Here is a 26,516-nt window from a genome sequence, read left to right as displayed (position 1 = left end):
CTTCTTCGCCGATCTTCTCGCACGTTTGGGCCCCCTCAAATTGGAGTGGAAAATAATATATACGTGATTGCAGCGCGCGGTCGATATGTGTTCAATATGTTCAGGACACGATTGGAATACAATCGCGAAGAAGGGAAGACTACTGCCTGCGCTGGAAAGAGGAAGAATTCTTCGGTGAACACCTGCAGAATTCTCGGGATTGCTGGCAGCGAAGCGGCCAGCTGAAGCCACACACTAATGGAAAGCCACTGTTCATTACCATTATTCAATCTTCAGGAACTTAGCTTGAAATGAGTCCGCGGCTCAACTAGTTCCTCCGGACAATCATTTGTGAAATCTCCCCCCGGGAGATGTCGTATTCGTCGTAAGTTCTCCAAAGACGCACGTATAATTTTCCGCCCACCTTGGCTCGGAGAAGTGGAGGAAGGCTTTAGTAGCTGCTGCTGCCGATTGACGTTACAATAGACAACGGTTGGCGGAAAACGCAAAATAATAAAAATAAATTAAATTATTCAATCGAATCGGTTTGAGCGAGGGGGAGTAGTTCCTGGGCTGCAGGAAATCTTGAATACTAAGCCTTGTACGCGCGCGTTCGGGCTGATGTCGGTGCGTAGGTTTGATTTCATTAGAGAACTCGAAAATGTCTAATGAATGAAGCTTTTAATTTGGTTCGACGAGCTTGGGAAACCGGCTAGTTTTGAGGTGGATTTGAATGGATTATTTGCTTGCTCGGTTGGTTGCGGTTTAGCTTTCTTTATTCTCGCTGAATTTGTGTTTGGGCGTCCAAAAGTTGAAAGCTAACAACGATGGATGTGAAATTTGTTAGCCAAATGAACAATCGAGCAATTACAAGGTACTGTTGTAATATATCGTTCTAATTAAAATGAAAGATTTGGCATAACAACCCTTTCTGCGTAATTTATTTGACGCTGCTTTGTTAACTTTAGTTGCTTTTTGAAATTCCTTCAAAAGCATTTACAGCAACAAAATGGTTGGTTAGCTATTTCAAGATTTATCTAACAAATGGCACAATGTCCCAAATATTTCAGTAGATTCAATTGACTCATTTCGTCACGTTTGTCCCAAGTTTCTCACATGTCTCGGTCGTCTCAATTAGCTCAACCATATCCACTGTCTCAGCTGCCTCATTGGCTGATTTACTTTTAAATATTCAAACGATTTCAATTTGTCCATGTGTTCACATTTGTTTTACCTACTGATTAGAAGCAACTTGTCTCATCACTTGCTAAACAGGCTGTCCCAGCTATCTCAGGTGTCACAACAGCTGTTTCAAATGACACAAAGTTCCTACTTGTATCAGAAGGTTCTAATGTCTCAATTTATTACGTGTCTCAGTCGCGTCAATTTCTGCTGTTCCTCGATTATCTCAAATATTGGTGCCAATATCTTAATAATTTGGCTAAAATAATCAAAATAATTGTTTTACAATTTCAATGAATTATTCAATAAATATCATAATTTTCGAAAATTCATTTTATTTTTAAGATCGTTAATAAGTATTGAAATTCTCAATTGATCTGTATTTTCAAGAACAATTGATTTAAAATTTAATGAACAATTTATTCAACTTACAAACGTTCTTACCATATGTGTGAGAATTATTGAATAAACGTTCTTTTCAAAAATCTCCAAATCTTTGAAAATAAATTCACTAATGTTTTTGAACAAACGCATAAAAACGATTGTTTTGATGTTTTTGCATTGTATGTATTGTATTAAAAAATGGTTTGTACAGTATTAGAAATTCATTCCGTTAATTTTTTTTAAACTTAGCCAAATCAATCAATTGAATAAATCTTTTTTGGAACAGACTATTTAATAATTATTTGGTGTATATTTGTTTGAACAAGCATTTAAAGGTTTATTTTTTTACGACCATTACACGGATAGAAATCCTGTAAGCAAATCCGGTAACTCTGTGTTGTCGAATTTGACCACATTGAAATGTTTCCAAAATCGTCATAATTTTTTTTTCGATTTCGTTGCAACTCTTTTCAAAATCGTTAAAAATGTTGACGATTTTGGATACATTTCAATGTGGTCAAATTCGACAACACAGAGTTACCGGATTTGCTTACAGGATTTCTATCCGTGTAGTTGCTGAGATATTGCCATGCAGAGGTTTAAAAACAGGAAAAGGCAAAACAGGAAAGTCTCACCCAAGCAACCCACCATTTTCTAATGTCAATATCTCAGCAACTAATGGTCCGATTTTCAATGATAAAATACGAAACATTCGTGAAATTTTCCGATCTTCTCGAAAAAAAATATTTTAATTTTTTTTTAACCAAGACTACCATTTTAAAAGGACGTATTATTGAATATTTGGCCCTTTTGAAATGTCAGTCTTGATTTGAAAAAAATATAAAATATTTGTTTTCGAAAAGATCGGACAATTTCACGAATGTTTCAGATTTTATCATTGAAAATCGGACCATTATTTGCTGAGATATCGACATTAGAAAATTGTGGGTTGTTTGGGTGAGACTTGGAAAACATCAATTTTCATGTTTGTAAACCATTGCATGGCAATATCTCAGCAACTAAGGGTCGTATCAAAAAAGTTCAAAAAAGCATAATAAAAATAATTCTCTCAGCTTTTCAAAAATATGTTTTTCAAGAGTGGGCAAACATGTGCACTTATTTAAAAATATGAAAAACTGCCGCTATTTTGGAAAAAAGTCACCTAAACATGGCTATAACTTGAAAACGCTCCACTTTATTAAAATTTCACTTAAGTACTTTTTGATTGCAAATCCAATTTTACATCGAAAAATGAAGTTGAAAAGTTTTTGCGACCAATATTTCGATAGATTAAAAAAATCAGTATTGATTGAAAAATTCATAACTCGCTCAAAGATATTTTGCACAACCTGGAAATTTCTGAAAAGTTGGCGTTGGCGTGATGTCCACTAATACATATCAAAATTTGAAAACAAAATAAAAATAGTGTTTTTTTGTAAATGAAGTTTTAGCGAAAAAACGTTAAATAAAATATCACCAAAATTTTTTTACCGTTTATCTTTTTTTCCAGTGTAGTTCCTATCCATACCTATGACTTTTCCGAAGACACCAAATCGATCAAAAAATTCCATCAAAAGATACAGATTTATGAATTTTCATACATAATTTTTGTATGGACCGCTGCCGAATTCGCATGGAAAATTATATGAACAAACTAATGATGCAAAATGGCTTCTTTGTGCATACCGAAGGCACCAAAAAAGTTTCAGTCGGATTAAAAAATACAAAAAAAACGTTACTTAATCCACATTTAGGTGGTTGGCGCCTTCCTCACATTTAAAGGGTGCTATCCAAAATGCAAAAAGTGCGTAAATAACACTTAAGTGCTTATAGCTTTTGATAGGATTGTCAGATCTTCAATGTTTTGGACGCGTTGGAAAGCTATTTTGAATACCTATCCAACAATAGGTTGCATCAGAGTTCCAGACAACGTTTTTATCAGCATATCTGAGATCCGGCCTTCAAAAAGCGTATAAATAACACTTAAGTGCTTATAACTTTTGATAGATTTGTCAGATCTTCAATGTCTTGGACGTGTTGAAAAGGTCTTTTAAATACCTTTCTAAAAATGCATAGCATGACGGGTTTTCTTACGAAAACCACCCTTCTTACAATCTTCCAAACTTTTGTTAAAATCGTTTTTTAGCATAACTTTTAAAGTACTTAACTAAACTCCATAATTTTTAATAGCGACTTATGGGTCCCCAGGACGGATCGAATGAGGTCAAAACGGACAAAATCGGTTTAGCCAGTCTTGAGATAATCGAGTGACAATTTTTTGATCAACATCCCACCACACACACAGACATTTGTTCAGAATTTGATTCTGAGTCGATAGGTATACATGAAGTTGGGTCTAGGAGGTCTAATTGAGAAGTTAATTTTTCGAGTGATTTTATAGCCTTTCCTCAGTAACGTGAGTAGGGTAGGGTAGTCATCAATGAGACACTTTTGGTTTTCAACTTTCAACGATTTTTCTAATTTTTTCATTAGCATGTATTAATGAGCTTTTAGTTGCATTATCTTTCTTTTGATGTGTTCTAACATTGACCAAAATATGAGATCGATCCGACATCTACAGCCAGAGTTATTCAACTGTCTCATTGTAGACGCACTTGGCAGGAACAATGAGACAGCTGGGGAATAATGAGACACTTTACGAAAATCAACATTTTTCTAGCAAAAAATCATGTTTTTGTATTGTTCCATTGCAGGTGACTTGCCTTGAACATTTTAGAGCAATTTTGCCAACATGAAACTTTTAATAACAAAAGTTACACTAAAAAGTATTGAAATTTTGTATAATCCATATATTAATACCAAATAACTTAGTATTTTTGGTTAAATGAAGTTAAAACTCTTTAAATATGCCAAAAATCACTTTCAATTCATGTTTTGGAAGATTTCCATAGATTTTTAAAAGTTTAATGAAGAAAAATCAAAGTGTCTTATTGTTACCCATGAGCTGAAATAAGTGGGGAACAATGAGACAGTCCTGGATACTGGGTATATTCTAAATTTAGGCCATACCTAATGAAAGGACATTGTAGCCCAACTCAATCCCTATGGAACGTCGAAAGAAATTTGAAGAAATATTAGTTTTGGTGTTAATGGCAGCCTACGAGCGAAAAAGTATTTTTTGTCCATAATTTACTTTTACACCCCAGAATCAAACATTTATGAATTACTTTTCAACGGAGCGTCCATAACCAAAGCCACTAATATGGCAGACGTGTATCCAGTAGACACACCTTTCCCCCAAATATGAGCCTGATTGGTTGAAACTACGACTTGTGAGAGCCATTTTATCATTGTTCCCCGTGTCTCATTGATGACTACTCTACCCTAAGGCAAAAATCGAATGACCGAAATTTGAGAGAACTGCTCATTTTGCATTGTGCAAACTTCTAAGTTTGGACTAATTTTTAAAAGTTTTTTAAAGTTGATTTGATTTTTTGTAGACCAATGTTTTTTTTTTAATTATTTGAATTATTTTTGTAGAATGAATATCATAATATTAATGCGTTTATTTTGATTCGAAGTTTTTTTTTTCTAAAATGAATAAAAAATATCTTTTATTTTTTTTAGCCTTTAGCAACTAAAAGTTCCAATACAATCGATCCTTAACCCTCATCTCTAAAGGTGATTATTATGCAGTGTTAACTGCAAAAGAGAGCGCGCGCGCGCAGACCTTCTTTCTGAATACAAATTTCTATATGTTTCCTGCCGGGTCAGACAGCAGCTGTGGCCGGTCTCCACCATAAACTCGATTGTTTTTCCTTCCCAGTGAGCAACCTCAGCGCGATAGTTTATTCTCTGTCCGGTACAATTATCGGGATAATTTCGCGTTCCCCTGTTTATGCTGCGCGAGGACATGCAGAGGAGACCCCGGCCCGAATGTTTTATTAATGTGAAGGGGTCTGCCGACTTCTTCAAGTTGTTGTTGTTGTTGTTGTCGCCGTTGTTTGTTTGAATTTCAAAAAAAGGGACGCGGCGATGCTTTTCCGCAAAAAACGGAAAATTATGGATTGCTGGCGGTTTCGGCGTCGTGCGGGATGACTAAGTAGGTGGTAGGGTGGTTCCGACGAAGTTGTCTTCTTTTGTAAAAAAGTTTAAAAAAATGCCCGACGATGTGCCATCCAAGCAACAATGTCATCAAGTTGGCTAAATTTAATCAACTAATTTTTTTGTCAAAAATCTTCAAAATTTCCTTAGAACCACCCTACTACCTACAGAATCACGCGGGTGCAGATCGTTATCGTCTTTACACATCAATTTAACGACGCGGACCATCGCGTTTTTCGGACCGTGATAAGATAAGATTGGCCCGGCCAGCTGAGGACTTTGTCAGTGCCGATTTGCAGCAAAAAAGCCCTCCCTGATAACGATCTCCGCTTGATTGAAGTGGGGAGACCGCGTGCGCTCGCGGTTGACAATTTTATCGCCGTGTTTTCCATATGAGACACGGAGGGAAATTTTTTGTGAAATGTTTTGAATAAGGTGACGAAATACTCCGCTAAAATTGCGTATTTTTTCCCTAGTGCATTTCACGACTTTTTCGCAATGTTGCCGTAAAGATAATTTGCACATTATTTTATCTTATCGCCCCGAATCTGCGCGGCGTGGCCACACCGAAAAGATTTACATCCAACCGGTGTGGGGGGGAATTCAGTTGTTGGCAGCGATAATTTTACGACCCTGGAGGAAAGCTGCCTGGCAACTATTACACTGCGTTGACGGAATCAACCAGAGCTGACAAGTTCGGGGATCGCCCCAAGGCATCCGGCCCCGTTACTTCTTCCATTAGTCCACAATCTCCGCGCGCGAGCTATCTGGAATCTCCTAACCTCGCCAGCGCAATGCAAATCGCCCGAATGCCTCGAATATCTAACTCGCCAAGTTTCCTGGATTCCGGGCACAACAATCCACTTTCCGGTACACACATTCTAACAAAGTCGATGCATTCCGAGTCTTGCGCTCGTGTCCAAACCTTACAGGCAAACAAACAAATCCAGAAGCTCCGAACAAGTTGGCCGGGGTAGACCGCAAAATTGCGCATCGGACACGGCCAAAACATTCAATTTAGGTCCGCGACGATGGAATTTTCGATGCGGTGCGGTTTCTGCGCGCGGATATTGTCCAACTGTGCGCAGTTGGACGAGGTGTGACCTAGATGGGTTGCGCGAAATGCTAAAGGTTGAAGCAGTACGGGTGCGTTTGATTTGTAGGGTGGGAGAATTTTGAGAATTTCAGGTGTTTCATGAAAATGAAAAGATTTTAGATTCATGACTTGAAGACTTGAAGATTTGACGGATAAAGACATGAAGACATGAGGACATAAAGACATGAAGACATGAAGACATGAAGACATGAAGTTATGAAGACTTGACGACTTGACGATTTGACGACTTGACGACTTGACGACTTGACGACTTGACGACTTGACGACTTGACGACTTGACGACTTGACGAATTGACGACTTGACGACTTGACGACTTGACGACTTGACGACTTGACGACTTGACGACTTGACGACTTGACGACTTGACGACTTGACGACTTGACGACTTGACGACTTGACGACTTGACGACTTGACGACTTGACGACTTGAAGACTTGGCGACTTGACGACTTGACGACTTGAAGACTTGGCAACTTGACGACTTGAAGACTTGGCGACTTGACGACTTGACGACTTGACGACTTGACGACTTGACGACTTGAAGACTAGACGATTTGAAGATTTGTAGAATTTAAGACATGAATTCATGAAGACATGAAGGCCTGAAGACGTGAAAACTTCGAGCATTGAAGAATTGAAGACATGAAGACATTAAGACATTAAGACATTAAGACATTAAGACATTAAGACATTAAGACATTAAGACATTAAGACATTAAGACATTAAGACATTAAGACATTAAGACATTAAGACATTAAGACATTAAGACATTAAGACATGAAGACATTAAGACATTAAGACATTAAGACATTAAGACATTAAGACATTAAGACATTAAGACATTAAGACATTAAGACATTAAGACATTAAGACATTAAGACATTAAGACATTAAGACATTCAAACATTAAGACATTAAGACATGAAGATATTAAGACATTAAGACATTAAGACACAAGACTCGAAGATTCGAAGACAAAAGAAGAAGAATCAAAACATGAAGACATGAAGACATGGAGAAGAATTGAAGAATTGAAGAATTGAAGAATTGAAGAATGGAAGAATTGAAGAATTGAAGAATTGAAGAATTGAAGAATTGAAGAATTGAAGAATTGAAGAATTGAAGAATTGAAGAATTGAAGAATTGAAGAATTGAAGAATTGAAGAATTGAAGAATTGAAGAATTGAAGAATTGAAGAATTGAAGAATTGAAGAATTGAAGAATTGAAGAATTGAAGAATTGAAGAATTGAAGAATTGAAGAATTGAATAATTGAAGAATTGAAGATTTTGAAGACTTGGAGATTCAAACACCAAAAGTGTCCAATATCCAGGCTCTAAGTTGAAGTATTTCTGTAAACTTTTGCCCAAGTTTGTGCTCAACTTCCTCAAAGTGCTTTTCTCCCAACCTGAACCATTTCGCGCGCGCGCACGCTCATCCTTATTATTTATTTATTTTGCACCTCAGTCGGCTCGTTTAAATTCTCGATTTTTTGCCAGCTACCTCAAACCTCCCCCTCTTCCGCGTGGATCACCCGGGACTCCCCGAATTCAGCTTCTGTAGTGCTTGCGGCCTGATGCCGAAACGATCCACCGAAGGCTGTGTGGTGGGTTATGCTAATTTTCTGCAACATTGCGCGCGTATTTCAAAAGCCACAAAGCCATTGAATTCCTGCCATCCGGAAAGTGCATTCAATGTTAAGGTGGTGGAGGGAGACCCGTTCGGTAGCCCAGAAGGGGCAGCAGATATCATTCCTTTGAGATGGGCCGGCTGTTCAAACATGCCGAGCATTGCGGACCTCAAGTTGGGGGCTTCAAGAAGAAGAAGAAGAAGAAGGTGTGATCTCGGTGACCGAAGGTTGGAAGGTGTGAAAATGGACCCCAAGATCTGGACGTTTTTTGTAGTAGTCTTTAGAGCGGGCTCTTTTTGCTTTCGTTTGAAGATCGAAAGGAGGTCTCACCTTAAAGGTGAAGTGTAGGGATCGATGTTCTTTAGGCAGGAGGGTTAAGTGCAGATGAAAAACATATGTTCGGACATAAATTCACACTTTTGGGCTCGCGGACATTCTGGGTGGATCAAGGTCGGAAAGGAGGGATCGCGGGGGAGGTTGGGTTGGGTGCAGCGGTTGCTTACTGTTTGATCTTTGCACTGAATTACAATTATGAGTGACATGTACATTGCTTGGTCATTAGGGCGTCTAAAAAAATGAAAAGTTGTCAAATCTTTGGTGCTCACCCCTAGAATGATAGATTAGGAGTTCAGGAACAATGTTTTCATACAACAAAAAAATCCCAAAAATGCGTATAATCATACTAAAGTCATTCAAATTTGGTCGCCTTGGGCTTCAAGTTATAGTTTAATATCCCCTGAACATATTCAGACATAGTTCATAAAAACTTGTGTTTGGGCATGGTAGGTCGTTTATGGAGAAAAAAATGTATTTTTTAGCTAAAAAAAATCAAAAATCACTCCCCAAAAGGAGCCAAAAAATTTTGCAGCCAAAACTAATGCATTCAGCTTATAGGAGATGATTTTGCTTTTTTTTAACATTCAATTTACGTTCACGCAGAGCCGAGATATTTGTATTTAGTGAACAAAAAATTAACCAATTTTCAAAATTCTTATGATACCAACATTTTTAGCATAAAACATTGGCTACTATGATTACACACGGGAAAGCCCATCTTTTGGAAATTTTTATTTTGCAAGCTCAAAAACGATATTTTTTTTATAACATTTCTTGAAAAACATGAGATGATTGTTACGCACATTTCTGAAAAATACTCGAAAAATGCCCTTTTTTCATTCAAGCTCCGCGCGCGAGTTGTAAACCATTTTTGGGAAATTTTTGTTGTATGAAAACATTGTTCCTGACATCCTAATCTATCGTTCTAGGGGTGAGCACCAAAGATTTGACAACTTTTCATTTGTTTTGGGACGGCCTATTGGTCATTTTATTGATTGGTATTTTTCAATGTTTGTTTTCTTTTTTTTGTACTTTTGCAAAGCAGGGATGCATTTTACATTGATATTTTGTTAAAGGGCATGATCCTTTCTGATTTAGTTTATGGATTGGATTTACCATATAATTTCCACAAATTCATTGGAAATTATATCAAACATCATTTTATACAGTTTCTGAACAAATTTTCAGGCCATTTTGCTGAAATCCCTGGTGTCAAATTTGTATTTTTTTCTTCTTAATTGCTAAAACAAAAAACATTTGGATTCAGAATATTAAATCAGCAGTTTCTAAATATACGTTTGGCCATATTATTAATTTTATTTTCGTTTTTTGTTTGTATCTGGAAAACAGTGAAATGTGCTAGTTAACAAAAGATAAATAAATAATAAACAAAAGATAATGTTTGATTATTAACAATTCTGCGAAAAAATGCAACATTTTGATGGAGTAATACAAGCAAAACAATGTAAAAGGGCCGAAGCCAAAGTGTAAACAAAGAGTCTATCCTGCTCACGTCAGTTGATGTTTACATTAGGAACAAGCAGGATAGACTCTTTGTTTACACTTTGGCTTTGGCCCAATTACAATGTTTTGCTAGAATACTTCCAAGAATAAGCATACTTTTTTGAAATTTATTTTTTGTATTTTTTTATTTGGATGAAACTTTGTGTTTTTTACCAAAGAGGTCATTCTAGCATTAAAGGCTATTAAATTAAAATCTTTATTTTGAGATTGAATTTTTTTGCAATCTTTTAAGCTATGGTGCAAGCTGTTCAAAGTTCATTTGACAGTGTTGCCAATTTTTCGAAAATAAAAACTGAATAAAAACCTAGAAAAAAGTGGAATAGTAGTTTATGCACTCTTCGTATTTATCCAACTCGGTAAACCTCGTTGGATAAATGTACGACTCGTGCTGAAAAAATCCTCTTTTTGCAACGAGTTCCATACAACATTTTTTGCAATTCCAAAAAACACAAACTGAGTGAAATTTTATGTCAAATTTTCATGTATTTTGTAAATAAACCGTTTAAATCAAAAAAATGTTGAAAACTGTTACTTTTCGAAACAAGTGCTGAAAAGTTCAACTTTTCAGCACCCATTTGAGTGCTGAAAAGTAGAACTTTTCAGCATTTATTTTGAAAAGTGTTGCTATTCGATTCTGTTATTTTTGGTACAGAAAAGTAGGCTATTTCGTCGTTCAAGAATGACAGGAAAAGTGGGTAGTTTCACGACGGAATTGCAAAAAAACATATTTTGACTTAACTTAATAGTAGTTTATGCAACAAGTTGCAAAAAGAGGACTTTTTCAGCACGAGTCGTACATTTATCCAACGAGGTTCACCGAGTTGGATAAATACGAAGAGTGCTGAAAAAATCAAGTTTTGCAACGAGTTCCATACAACATTTTTTGCAATTCCAAAAAACACACAATGAGTGAAATTTTAAGTCAAATTTTCATGTATTTTGTCAATAAATCGTTTAAATCAAAAATATGTTGAAAAGTGTTACTTTTCGAAACAAGTGCTGAAAAGTTCAACTTTTCAGCACCCATTTGAGTGCTGAAAAGTAGAACTTTTCAGCATTTATTTTGAAAAGTGTTGCTATTCGAATCTGTTATTTTTGGTACAGAAAAGTAGGCTATTTCGTCGTTCAAGAATGACAGGAAAAGTAAGTAGTTTCACGACGGAATTGCAAAAAGATTTTTATTTAATTTGCAGTCTAAAAGTATTTTGAAAAAAAAAATTAAATAGCCGTGCATCGTTTTCTAGTTATACCCACTAAAATTGTTGTTTTGTTGATAGCTTGACTTTAACTTATCTTTAAAAGTTTTGAACAAGCTTGACCATTTCAGCATTAATTTTTTCCGAATTAATAGTCTAAGAAATAAATGTTTCAAGAAATGTTCTCATCCCTCAACACTTTAAAAGGGCCAAAAACATTTATTTCGACTGTCTCAGTACATTTTTGCAGCCATTTGAGTGTTAAAAAGTTCAACTTTTCAGTACTTGTTGCGGAAAGTGATACTTGTGTTATTGTTTTGGCAGTTAACACTTATTTTAAGCGGAAAATATAATTCAATCGGGGAAACAAATGTCCATTTTCATTCAATCATATTAAAAAGCGTTTTCCGAATCGCAGAAAAAAAAACATTGTATGCAACTCTTGGCAAAACTCGATATTTTCAGCACACGTAGTGCTAATCCAACTTGGCAGAACCTCGTTGGATACATGTACACGGAGAAAAAAGAGTTCTCAAAATCGTGAACAAGCGTTCATGAAATTGGGAACCACAAACTAAGAGTGCAAATGTCACACTTTGTTCGTGGTTCCCAAATTCATGAACGCTTGTTCACGATTTTGGGAACTCTTTTTTCTCCGTGTACGACTCGAAGAAATATTACCATTTTGCAACTTGTGTCATAAACTACTTTTTCATGTAATCTCTCGTTAATTTGTTCTTTTAGATTTTTTTTTTGTTTGAAGAAAATGCGTCATATTCACTTATTATGTTACAAATATTGCTTTAACAATACCTAATCAATTTCCATCTCCTTTTCCCCCCCTCGCAGGCATACGAACTCTCGACGCTCACCGGCACGCAGGTGATGCTCCTGGTGGCGTCCGAGACCGGTCACGTGTACACGTTCGCGACGCGCAAGCTCCAGCCGATGATCACGTCGGAGGCGGGCAAAGCGCTCATCCAGACCTGCCTGAACTCGCCCGACCCGCCCACTGGCAGCACCGGTGACCAGCGGATGTCGGCGACGGGCTTCGAGGAGACGGAACTGAGCTACAACATCGGCGACGAAGATTCGAAAGTAAGACAACTGGTGTACGGCCACGGCCACCACGGGCATGCTCATCTGGCCCACCCGCAGTCGGGGCATTACGGGCTCGACCAGCAGCTGATGCAACAACCCTATCCCGTCAGTGGGCAGGGATCGCCCCTATCGCACGCCCAATCGTACCCCCCGCACTCGGGCCATTCGCACATCCCCCACCACAGTCATCACTCCCACACGACGCACATGACGCACGCCCACGCGCAACGGTAGTCCCCCGGGGGATGTTCCGCGATCGTTGGGTCCGTCGAACGGGTGCGCGCGTGAGTCTACCTTTCCACAGGGGGGGGGGAGGAGGTCTTAAGAATTCCCTTAAGATGCCCTTCCCCTTTCGGAAAGGGTTGACGTGAGGACCAAAGTGTAGACATTTAAGGATTAGTTCTGAAGAGTCTCGTTTCACTTCTGGATTGTTTTATTTTCAGCAAAACTTTCCCTCAAATTATGAAACCCGATGTAATTTATAAACAATAATTATAAAATATTCCATCGAGATCTCACACAACACACACACTCAGTCTTCTTCCACTTAATCGCAGTCGCTTTCGCGACTTCTTGCAATAAATTTCACGACTCATATTTTGTGTGCCCAAAAGACGCCCGAGACGCTACTCATCATCGTCGCGGGGGTTTTAATTTCACTTGTGCGTCGTTCCCCCCTTAACGCGAATGATTCGTCACACTTTGCAAGAAATGCTCAAAAGCTTCAGCCTCAAATAATAACTTTTAAAGAAATGTTCAGCCTCAAAAGCAGCCCCTTCTTCTTCGTCGATTGCTTGCAATTTTCAATTGTCCTCCACCTCAAACTTACGACGCGCGAGAGATATCCGCACGAGAGATCGCAAACGTTAAAATCGTTGTAAAAGTCGCCTCGAATGAAAGTAATTTGTGGATGACATAAATATTTACGTTGCCTGGAAGCCCGAAGTTTTTCGGAAAGTTTATGACGGATTTTTGGTGTTGCTTCTTTTTTTTCGGGTATTCGATTTCGAATCACAGATTGACAGATAGGAAATTAGCTTGAAAAAGAGAGGCTTCTCTTTTGACTGATAATTCTGCCATCTGGTGGTGGGATCTGAAACTTTAAAACGTCAACTAATACAGTCGAACAAAATTTGAACTCTGAGAACTTGATATTTGCTATTTTGAGTGTTGTTTGAGAGTGCATTTGCACGTTTTTGAATACTAATTAGAGTCTCAAAAGAAATTTAAAAAATCTTCTAAAACTGACCATTTTAGTTAGGTGTGAAATTGCAAACCAATATTTTTTTTAATTTGCTGCATCGAAGTTTGCATGCTTGTTTTGCTGTTTTTTTTAATATTTTACTAGGAAATCGATGTCTTTCTGTCATAAAACCCGATCAAGTTCACAAATATATTGTTTCAGTTCATGGATTTGCTGTAAATTAGAAAAGTTTTCAAACTTTTTATCATTCAAAGCCAATATTAAGATATAAAAAGGCTGACATTGAATATTTTGAACTAAGATTCACAAATATTTTAATTTCTCTGTTGACCTGTGTAGTTTTTGGTTCATATTTTTGATTTTTTGTTAATTTTGTAAAAATTAAAACCACTTTAAAAGTCTTGAATTTGTTTTTTTTATAGTGAAAACAGGTTTATTTTGATTCGATTTTCATGGTAATTTAAGTGTTTATGTTTCTAAAATTTCATTTTTTTTAATTTCTTTCGGTTTCTTTTATTTGTCAGTTTGTTTGAAGTGTTTGCCCAAAGTACAACATATTATGCAAAATGCTTTGATAAATGAGAGATAGTCTAAGTAACATTTTTTTTCCAGGAGTTCTGCAAAAGCTCTTGAAGGTAGCTACAGCATAGCAGTTTGGACCGCGGTAGGATAAAATTCTCTTCAAATCTTCTTCAGGAGTTTGGAAGAGTACTTGAAGAGAGTTTAATCCTACCGCGGTCCAAACTGCTATGCTGTAGTTATCTTCAAGAGCTCTTGTAGAACTCCTGGAAAAATTTTTACTTGGGAGCTTTGCAAGGTGAAAATAGTCAAATATTAATTGTGATTGTAAATAAATTTCATCACTTATTTATTGAAAAAAATCTTAAAAGGTTTTAAATGGCTGAGAATAAATCAGTTCAAAAATTTGGTATTTCTTGCGAAGAAGCTTGCATGCAAGTTTTCTAAGGAAACCCGTATGTTTTACCATTTTGTTTTAATAAGAAGACAAAAAATTTTCTAATAATATCGACGGGACGATAACGATAATCTGTCGTTATTTGATAATTCTATTGACTATAATCTTATCAACGTAACGTAATCAACTTTTCAATGCATTCACTAAGAATATATTTTTTCGAAAATATGGTAAGTTTCAAAGTACAAGTGCTCAAAGTATTTCACAAAATAGAGTATATTTTGAAAATACTTAAATTTCCATAATTTGCAATGTGGAACGTAGCGTAATTTTGTATGCTTTTTCACTTTTATTAGATTTGTTTTTGTAAAATACTCTAACTTTTCCTTAACATCGTATTTTTTTCGAAAATACTAACTTTCATCATTTGCAAAATGAGTTTGATACGGAGTCAAAATTTTGTATGCACTTTCACTAAATTAGATTTTTTTATATTAAATACTCAACTTTTCAAAAATATTTTTCGGATTTTTTTTTGTTAAATACCCAAATTTTTCAAAAGCCTTTTTTCGAAAATTCTTTTATTTTCATGTTTTGCAATATGGGTTGCAATATGGGAGGCGAAGTTTTGTTTGTTTATTCAATTTATTCAAGTGTTTCTCAAATTTCAATTTGCATTAAATTTTGCATATATTTTCACTGAATTATAGTTTGTTTTTGAAAAATACCAAAACTTTCACACAAAATACGGTATTTTTCCTAAAAAACCGGATTCTTTATTTTTCGTGTTTTACAAAATATGTTTCTAATTAAAATTTCAGTATTTTACATTTAAAAAAACTGAAAGTGCATACCAAAACAAGTTTCATTAAAACATGAAAAATTGCATTTTTTCTTATTACTGCTTGAACTAATTTTGAGATTTTTGAAGCTAATTTATATTTTTTATTTTAACTTTTGCTCGTATCAAGTGCCCAATTTCTGAATTTTATGAAGTCTTGTTCTTGATGAGAAGACATTAAAAAAATCGAATTATATTAGTTATGCAATTGCCAATTTGTTTTCATGCTTTTTGTTGCTTATTTTTGCATTTGATTTTAAAGAATATTTATGAAATTAGATTCAATTTGTCGGTTTATTTAAATTTTCATATTCTTTTGATTTTCAACATTTTTTATGTTTTTATTTTATTCATAATGTCTACAAATTTTGAAAAAATAACATTAGTTTATTTTCAAATCAAAAAAAATGTGTATAATAATGTTTTAAGAATCACCAGTTTTGAGAAAATATTTTATTCTTTTGTTTTTTATAAATTTATTCAAATATTTTATAAACAATGTACTTTCACAGAATTCCGATTTCTGATATGTTTTTGTTTAATAAACCTTTTTTTAAAGTAAGAATAACAATTGTTAGTTCATTAAAAAATAATTTTGTGTATTTGTTTTTAGCTTAAATATAAATTTTTAAACATTTTAGATTTTCAACAAATTCTGTTTTGGAATAATGATGGCTATTATTAATTTCCTCAAGTCTGTTATTCTCGTCTTGAAAAAAATACTATTCACAAAATGTCTTTTGATTGAAGGACCTTTTGATAGCATGAATACAGTAAAAAATTGAAGCAATATTCTAATGGTTTAAAAAAATATTAAATTCGTCGATTTTTCATCGAACATCATGTTATTGTTTTGTTTACATGTTGGCTAAACTTTTGTAAATGTATTATTTTTTTCTTTTAAATTATGTTTCACTGTTTTTTTTCATATTTATGCGTGAAACTCGGAATTATTTTTATTTTAAAAGTTGAATTATTTATAGTCACGAATTTCAAAATTTCCAAAACTTTCCATCTGTTTATCTCTGGCCAAACTGATATTGCACAAGGATTCCTCCCGCTGACACTTTTTTTCTGCCAGCATCGATTAATGGTTCGAGACGCCACGTTAATTTACCAACCATTTTTATTTTGCACCCATCTTCACCGTTCGTCATCTTAATTACCCTTAATACGACGGATTTCACTTCGCAAAAGTTAATAAATTGAAAAAAGAAAGAAGAACGAAGAAGAAGTGTTAACCAATAATTCGCACCCCCACGCTGATTACTTTTCAACTTCTTTGTCTGCTGCAGCTGATGGTGGTGGCGACAAAAGCACTCGATGTGACACCTGATTTGGCACATTGTCAAAGTTTGAAGGCTTGTGCGTGCTTGCTAATTGGCAGGTAATTGTATTAGAGGCAGTAATGGAGCTTTTTTGCGTTGTTTTCTGAGAATTTCAAGTGAATTGATAAGGCGTCAAGTTGGTCAGTCTGTAGAGGTCGAGCGTAACCGGTGAAAAATTTGTAATTTCTCAAAATCCAGATGAGCATGCCCCGACATCAAAATTTGTAGTGTTTTCTTAGTAAATCTGTCTTTATTTGCTGTGTGTGAAAAGTTTGGAATGTATCTTTAGTTTTGTTTTCCGCTGTTTGTTTCATTTAGTAGTGTGAGCTCTTTAAACTAAATTTAATCATAAAAAAAATCCGAAATCATTCCATCAAACGAGAGCTCACCAACACACTCTTAACACATTGTGTTTTTCATGTGTGTGCGTGTACAACTTGTCCCCGTGTGCTATATTTAATTGTAACCCCCCAGATTTCTCTGTAGTTGTGTAAGTAGCCTTAAGGTCGCATCGAACAATTGTTTTCTTTCATTGTTGACAGTGTCGAGCGAACAGAAAAAAAATACAAAAACAATCAAAGAGAGCGAGCGATTTTAAACATCATTGTACGTTTGCTTCACTGCGGGCGAACCTTGTTTAAGTAGTTATTATTTTCAATTGTAGACTTGTAATCGTGTGCGTGAATGCGACTGTGTGCCTTATTAGTGGTAGTGAGTGCTCTTTTTGAAGGGCAATTAGTTTTTAAAACTTTAGTTGTGTAAGGTTTTATTAGAATCATTTCGTAATTGTTGTTTTGAGTTTTCGTTTAATTTATTAACATTCCAGTTTATGTTCAGTATTTTTGATTTGTAAACACAAATTACTTTTGTAAATATAGTTTGTAAGCACGTTTAAGAAGAAAGAAAAAAACAAAGCAATTGAGAACTTAATCCAGTTTGAGTAGTAGAGAATTTTAATTGTTAGTCTAAGTCGAAGAAACAAAAAAATGTAACAAAAAGCGATAAGTGTGGAATAAATTAACTTATTTTAACTTTAACTAATGAAAATATTTAGTTCGACAGACAAAGTCAGTATACTCTTTTGTTTTGCTATCAATAGTTTGCTCTGTAAGACGAAATCGAATCTATTTTTATTTGCGTAAGATGTAGTGAATTTTAATGACGAAGAAAACAAAACGAACTTTATTAATAAATGTTGATGAAATACACAAAAAACTGAGATTGGTTGATGTTGTGCTGCACTAACACAAATTGCTGTCGCGTGTTCAAATCTGTTGCTGAACTAATCTTGTATGATTGTTGTTGTTTTTGTGTTTTGTTTGTCAATTGTTTTGTTGAATCTTGGTAAGTACATTTTCAATTTCATATGATTCAAGTTATATCACAATTATTCAAGTTTCAAATTTCCCCCCGAAAATTAAAACTCAAATCTTGTTCGCTGTCACACAGCCTCACATGCGGATTACGTCAGCTCATTTTCTACTGTAAATGGCAAACATGGCACACCAGGCCAGCTCTTCCTCCGCACATGGCAGTAAACTAAACGCTTACACCTACGCCCTCCCCCGGTAACGTCCCACCAGCACCTTTGTCAGGGTTCTTCCGAAATGAAGGCATCAACCAGCTGCTGCTACTGCCTTCCCCTGGCTTGCCCAAACAAACGCGTCTCCCCGCAGTTTGAGTCGTGAATCTTGTTTCCCCAAAAAACGCGGTAGTTCACGCTGTTGCGGAGATTTTTGTTTATTTTTAAAAGAGACCAGTTCCATTCATAGTAAGACCATGTGTGTTTAGAGGGAGAGGGAGTGTTCACAAACGAAGTGACATTAATTTGTTAAATTTCAAATGGGAACTTGAATTTCAACGCAATCCGTAATTTTCATTTATTAAGATCTTCAGTGACAGGTATCATGAATGTCACAAAATTCAGATAACAGTGAATCGCATTTTGAAACTTTACACTATCTTACATGTTCTCTAAAAATTGGAAACTTTTTCACAACACTCAAAATGTTTAAAAACAGCAAGCCTTTTACTACCTAAAACATTGCGGATTTTATAATAAAGTTACCTATTGCCTGATAAGTAATTTTAAAAATGGTTTATGCTGAAAAATGCTTGTGCGCCTGTCCTCTAAGGCAGCTGGTTTTAACTTAAAAAATTTAAAGAAATTACACTAGCAAATAGTGTTGCAAATGAGTGATAAAAAAGCTATCATTTGTTTATCTTTGCACCAAAAACATCAGAGAGTATAAACCGTCACTATAGCTTGTGAGATCTCTTCCTGTGCCTGGTGTCCGTGATTACCAGCGATGGCATTCTCTCTCGTTCACTCCTCCCCTTTTTCTCGACTATGCGCTCTAACCGCTGAGTCTCTTAATCTCTCCGAAAATTGTAATGTAAGAACTGCGCTTGCAGAATTGGTTTTGTCACGGCTTTTGTGTTTGAACGTTGTTGCGGTGGGACGATCGTGAAAGCGGGAATAAGAGAGAAAAGGAGAATTTCAAACGCGAGTGTGTAAACACAAAAACGTGTTCGGCTGTGTTCGGCGCTGAGTGTATCAATACGGCGAGAAGAGCAGTTGAATTTGGGGCTTGAGTATTCTCGATTTCACTGAGATCTTTTTAAACACGCACTAAGCAAAATGATCATCGTTCGGTCAAAACATTCATCGTTTGTGCAAAACAAGAGAGAATTGAGACAAAAATGTCCATTTCCGGTCTCTTTTCGCTCAATTCTCTCCCGTTAGCGTCGAATTCCTTCATTTTCTTGACATTCGCGTCCCAATTTTTGCTCCCTTATTCCTGTTTGTGAGTTTTTACATGCATTGGAGTTCATCGCTCATGAAAGTGAGTTCATTGTAAGTGCTCGTTTGAAAACTTACCAATGAAATCGAGAATATTCAAGCTTGATAATTGTTGTTGCTGAGAACTGAAAGTTTGATGTTTTAATAACAATGCAAGCAAGCTGGTATACTTGAAATAAAAGCTCGTCGTCTTGATTATTTAAAAGAAAAATAAACTCGAGAACATACAAAAAAAAATAAAAATTATCAATCCATTTAAACATAAAAAAATAACTATCGAAACTGAGCAGCAGTCTTCGAGATGATCATGGGATAGTTTGCCATCGAGTTTATTTCTAAAAAAGTACATGCGTTTTAAACAAAAAAAAAAATACCAAAAAGTGTTGACTCCAGGAATTGAACCAGAGACATCTAACAGACTATCTCAATGACCTCGACCACAACAAACACAGGTGACAAAAGAGTGACCAGAAGTCGATAGATTACAATTGTTGCAGATTTATTGTTTCAATTAACGAGTTGATGATTTTGGCATTATGCTTTCAATTAAATTTCAGAGAACGATTCTCTCGTAGTAAAAAGAAGAAATCACAGAAATGAAATAAATAATATGTTTTTGAAAGGCCAGAACCTACATCAAATCAGACAAGAGAAACCCAGCTGTTACTTTTTCATGTTGAATGAAATTATTGAAACATTTCGCGAGGGATTCGGTTTTACCAATAATTTAGTTGTTAATACGGAAGTCATTTTTCCAAGTCATTTTACCAAGTTTTATTTAAAGTCAAAAGTTATTCCTCTATAAAATATGGTGTTTTTAATCATATGTCAATTTTTTAAAATAGCTCCAATAAATATATTTATGTCAAGATTTAAGTCTTTTTTCTCTACTAACTAATGCTATTCGGAAATTGTTCTTTTTTGAATCCAGATATCAAAGTTTGACCCAAATTTTGACTCGATCTATCCTTGAAGTTCAAAACTTCAATACAAAATGTATCAAAAAATGCTGCTGCAAATCAAATCAAAATATTAACGAATTTATGAAATTGTTGTTTTCGCTGAGATATCATGTCTTCTTCTGATTTTTGCTCTCAAAATTCAAAATTTGTGGTAAAATTCAAAAAGCCTTATCAGACCCGAGCATGGGTAAATAACAAGGGAAATGCGTAATAATACCTTTCTCTGGTATCAATACCAAATTTTGGTATTCCTGGACCCTTAAAAATTTGTCTTAAGGATTATGCAAGAGCAAAATGTGGTATCATACCAATTTAAGGTATTGTTTTGATATTGCAAAATTGCAGAATTTGTCAATGGTCGAACACCACATTTTGGTATTATTTTGGTATTAAAGTGTTTAATCAAATTCCTCCGAAAATATGGGAAAATTTTGACCAATTTTGACAAAATAATTAATTTTGCGCTAAAACGAGGTCTCAAAGCGAATGCTTTCATTGAAAACCGGAAATTTCAAACTTGATTTTAAACATTTTTGATATACCCCCTACAGAAATGACTTGAAATTGTGGAAAATTTTCTAAGTCAGGATGGCACATTTTGGCATTATTTTGGTATAAAGGTGTTTTATCAATTTCCTCTGAAACTATGGGATAATTTTGACCAATTTTGACAAAATAATTAATTTTGCGCTAAAATGATGTCTCAAAGCGAATGCTTTCATTGAAAACCGGAAATTTCAAACTTGATTTTAAACATTTTTGATATACCCCCTACAGAAATGACTTGACATTGTGGAAAAATTTCTAAGTCAGGATGCCACATTTTGGTATTATTTTGGTATTGAAAGGTTTCATCAATTTTCTCTGAAACTATGGATTTTTTTTTTTAATTTTTGACGAGATAATTAATTTTGCGCTAAAATGACTTGAAACCCAAAAATGTTAAAGCTGATTTTAACTTTTTTTTTTGTGATATACCCACTAATATTTTTTTCAAAAACGTTGAAATTTTTCTAAGTTGGGATAACCAACAGATTATTGAATTTTGGTGAATTTCAATCCAGTATCATTTTAATAATACTTATTTTTCAATCTTGTTATTTTTCAGAAGCTTCAAGAACTTCAAGTACAGCCGTTCATCAATGACAAATGCATTCGGTGTGGTGAAGAATATCACTAAAAACAACATGGAATCATCAGGTGAGTAGATTTGGTTGTTGCATAAGGATCATTTACGTTTTTTTCACTAACTGCAACTGCTGCACTAAAAATGGTATGAAAATAGCAAATTTTGGTATTACTTGTGCAAATACCAGCGACCAAAATGTGCTCTTGGTTGCCCAGTAATAGATGGTAAAAAACAATGAAATCAAACCAATATCATGTTTGTGGAAGACCACAGGAATACCAAAATATGATTTTCCAAGGGCGCGGGAATACCTAAAATTAAAACCATGACAATACCAAGTTTTGGTATTCAAGCAATGTTTAAAAATCCAGAAGACCTCAACTTGGTATTGAAATGATTTTATTTTGTGGTATTATTTTACCTTTGGAATAACATGGTATGGTATTGTTGTGCCCTTCCACATACAAGCTTTTGGTATGATTTCATGGTATTTTACCATCTATTACTGGGCAACCAAGGGCACATTTTGGTCGCTGTTATTTGCCCAAGTAATACCAAAATTTGGTATTTCCGTGTTATTTACCCCTGCTCGGGGATGAAAATACGACGATAAAGGTTTTGCGGTAGTACGGTTTCTACCTCCATTTTTGAATAGCATCAGAACAAGCTTTCAAAAATCAGAGCACTTTTCAAACTCTAAAAAACAAACATTTTTGTACATATTTGAAAAATGGATTTTGAACTCAAATGGGTCAAAAGTTTGACCCATTTTGAGTTCAAAATCCATTTTTCAAAAGCAGCAATTTTAAGGTAAAAAAAATGCAATTTTCAAACTCAAATATGATTTCATATAAAATAAAACTGTTAGATTTAGCGTCCAAAGCTTCATAGAAAACATATAGTAAGGTAATTTTCGAATTTCGTTAGGGTGGTTCCATAACTTTTCTCTAGAAAATTCAACATTTTCAAATGAAGTTATCTTGAATTTGAAGAAATATACCCCTTAGCTCTACAAGTGCTCAGAACATCACTTTTTTCCTTAAACTTAACTCAGAATTGCTTCGTTAAAAATAACTAGGCGGGCCGAAAATTGGAGTAAGGGTTTTTTGGCTGAAGTAATAAGACCCATATTTTTTTGTTTATCCATTAGGGGGGGACCTACGATGTGTTTGTTAGGGTGGTCGAAATAAATGTAATATTTGTAAATTTTCGCAAAAAACACATTTTTCAAAAAATCATACCTGTAAGCCATTTTTAACCAATTTTAGCTGTCTTCGACGCAAATGGAATGTGATTAGAAAATTTCAAAAATATAGATGGACATCTAGAAAGGTGGTGTAAAAATTTACCGATAAATCCGATAAAAATATTTTCAAACATAAGCTCTTTGGTCCCGAGAATTTCAAAACAGCATTTAAAGTATTCATAAATACTTTACAAATATCAGGCTTGATTTTTGAGATTTGAAATATTTTTTCCACAAAAAAACTATCTAATCACCATTTATTTCTGTCCAAGAGAGCTAAAATCAGCTAAATGGCCGGAGAAATTATTTTGAAAATTTAGTTATGACGAAAATTAACGAACATTGCATTTTTTGGACCACCTTATCACATCGCAGGTCACCTAATGGCCTAGCAATAAAAAATACGGGTCTTATAATTTCAGCCAAGGAACTTTTACTTTAATTTTGGGCCCTATCGGATATAGTTTTTTACCTACAAACACAATTTTCGTTTTTTTTTGTATTGCAGTGTGTAAAGAATTTCTCGAACGTCCCCCTTTTTAGCTTAAATCACAAAATGCTACTGTAAACATACTCTCACACACACTTGCTCAACTTTCGTTGGACCTATTTGGTCTAAATAGCGCTTGTTATGCTTCTCGGCAGCACCCAGTTCGGTGAGTTTAGAATACCCTCGTGAACACTAAATATAGACTCAAATCGTTCGCTCACACATAACAGCGTCGTCACAGAAATTTTCCCATTTTCCGGCATATGTGCGTCTCCCGACGTTCGTTTTTCACTGCCCAAATGTAGGTCACTCGGTGGAAAACTGCTTTTGGTGCGGTTGAACAAGTGTCTTCCGGGATGATGATTGAGGGTGATGACTGATTTTTGACGATTTTTTTTAAAAAAATGCCACTTTTGTAATACGTTTCAATTTCGCCTCAAGATTTTTTATCGGCTCAATTTTGTGCTTGGTCATCCCGTGAAAAAAAAAAATGTTAAGATTTTCAATTTTAGACCTTGCCTTACACCCAAGCATGTGATTTTAGTGCCCTGCCTGCGACTTCATATATTCTCTCGTTTGCTCTAATTAGCTCTGTTTTGCTCTCGGCAGTCTCAAAATTTGCCTTTTGGCGCGTGTTTTATGGCTTTCCGCGTGTATTTCCCTTATAAAAATGCTCCCGCGACGTCTAACTTGATGAAATTGGTGGTAGGCTGTGGGAGACAGGGAGGAAAACTCTGAAAATACATTTTCCGCCTTATGGCGTGTGTTGTGTGCGATTTGTGGGAAATTTGTATTGTTTGTGTCAGCTCGGGTTTTGTGAGACTTACGGATGGTTTCCGAGAATGGATGAATTTGAGGGAATGTTTACACATTTTATGGCAAGGCGAGAAGCAGCAAAAATCATTGCGTCGGACGATTTCAAGTTTATGACTCAGTTTCCTTGAGCTGTTCTGCAAATCAGCTGTAAAGGGAGTAAATTCGAAAATTGGATTTAATTTTTTGGTCTTTTCCTTTTTTGACGAAAACAAAACAAAAACAAAATTCTTTGCAGTCAAATTTTGCAATCTTTCGAAAAAGTCATGCAAACATCTTCACGTGAGCATCAAAAAAGCAAATTTCAGCCAAAAAACCTTCACCATCCACTTCACAAAACTCTATACTATACCCCGAATACTACAACCTCCCGAGCTAACCCAAAGTCTTCCATTCAAATTTATGCAAATTCACACGGGGGTGATGTAATAAAAAAAAGCTCTCCTCCAGTTCGAAACACCCACGCCTCGACTGGTCACTGGCCGCGATGGCGTCTTCTTGGCGGATTTCTTCCGACTCTTCCACCTCTTATAGTGGGTGACCCCTAAATGTGTTGGAAAGTTCACTTTAAACTTTTTAGTATCCGCACATTCGTTGTTTTGTTGAGAATTCAAAATTAGTTTGCATTGCAATTAAATAAAATAAACTGAAAAAAATCTGTATGTGATTTAAAAATGTAATAGTTTGAATTAGTTATTTTTTCCAATATACAGCAATTCCCCACGAAAACAGCATGATTCGAAAAAAAGTTCTCCGATCGGATTCAAAATTTTTCTGGGGGATCCTTGGCTGAAATAATTAGACCTTTATTTTTTTGTTTGGCCATTAGGGTGACCTACGCCATGTTAGGGTGTTTCGAAAAATGGCAATTTTTGTCGCAAAAACCACTTTTTTCAAAAAAATCATATCTCCGCGCCAAAAAAAATCAAACCATCCACATTAACGACCCCCGGGTCTTTTGTGGTCTCTATTGCAAGTTTCTGCTCGAACCTAGGAGTCCGAAGGCTTGAATGGGGAGAGCACCCAAACCTCTTTTTACTCCAAGGAACCTTCCACCCCAGTGTTTGAACTGACGACCTTTGGATTGCGAGTCCAACCGCCGCCAGCGATTCCACCGGAGTAGGCTTGGTTTGGTGTGTTGTTTGTACTTATGGCATGGAGACGACTCCTACACCTGGAATGACTTAACGGCCTAACAGCCAAGGCCGGGGCCGACATTTTACTTCCTCATCCGATGGAAGGTTGCAGCAGATGGGAATCGAACCCAGAATCATCCGCTTACAAAGCGGACAGCGTAACCATTCGGCCACGCACTGCCACTTCATCCGATTTTAGCTGTCCTAGACGCTAAAGAAAGGTGATTAGTTTGGCTATTTGGGAAAAATAGTAAGAAGTTTCAAAAATCTAGCTTAACATTTGAAAAGGTTGAATGAAAACATAAAATGCTGTTTTGAAGGTCTCGGGACCAAAGAGCCTTTGTCTGAAAATATTTTCATCGGATTCCTTAGAAAATTTCACATAACATATCAAAAAATGGTGAAGTTATGTTATCGATACTCTGAGATACGATTTTTTGAAAATAAAAACTAGATTTTTCGACGCGCCACGCGCAAAAATGGGAAAATGACGAAAACGGGAAAAAATCAACTTTTTTCACTAAAACTGCGATAACTTTAAAATTTCAGCGATGACCTATACATGTTAAAATACCAAAATTTTCGTAATTAAATGACGCAACTTTTGGTACCATAACATCAATAGGTCATCGCTGAAATTTTGAAATTATCGCATTTTTAGTGAAAAAAGTCGATTTTTTCCCGTTTTCGTCATTTTCCCATTTTTGCGCGTGGCGCGTCGAAAAATCCAGCTTTAATTTTCAAAAAATCGTATCTTAGAGTATCGATAACATAACTTCACCATTTTTTGATATGTTATGTGAAATTTTTCGAGGAATCCGATAAAAATACTTTCATACATAGGCTCTTTGGTCCCGAGACCTTCAAAACAGCATTTAAGTTTTCATACGACCTTTTCAAATGTTAAGCTAAATTTTTGAAACTTCTTACTATTTTTCCCAAATAGCCCAACTAATCACCTTTCTTTTGCGTCTAAGACAGCTAAAATCAGATGAAATGGCGCGGAGATATGACTTTTTGAAAAAAAATAGTTTTTGCGAAAATCGACGAAAATTGCCATTTTTCGAAACACCCTAACACGGCGTAGGTCACCATAATGGCCAAACAAAAAAATACGGGTCTAATTATTTCGG

General features: G+C 35.5%; 1 protein-coding gene across 3 annotated transcripts in view; it reads left to right on the top strand.

Moving 5' to 3' along the window:
* LOC6050443 (serum response factor homolog) overlaps positions 1-26,516 on the top strand; it is a 319,292-nt gene that overhangs the window by 16,976 nt on the left and 275,800 nt on the right. For all 3 annotated transcript variants that reach the window (XM_038251581.1, XM_038251580.1, XM_038251579.1), the window contains exon 2: positions 12,264-12,512. In XM_038251581.1, the coding sequence (XP_038107509.1) occupies positions 12,264-12,512 (249 nt within the window). The remainder of the gene's footprint in view (positions 1-12,263; positions 12,513-26,516) is intronic.

Source organism: Culex quinquefasciatus, chromosome 2 (genome assembly GCF_015732765.1).
Source record: "Culex quinquefasciatus strain JHB chromosome 2, VPISU_Cqui_1.0_pri_paternal, whole genome shotgun sequence".
NCBI lineage: Eukaryota > Metazoa > Arthropoda > Insecta > Diptera > Culicidae > Culex > Culex quinquefasciatus.
The sequence above is the reverse complement of the archived record's forward strand: the minus strand, read 5'-3'. Positions and strand labels throughout refer to the sequence as shown.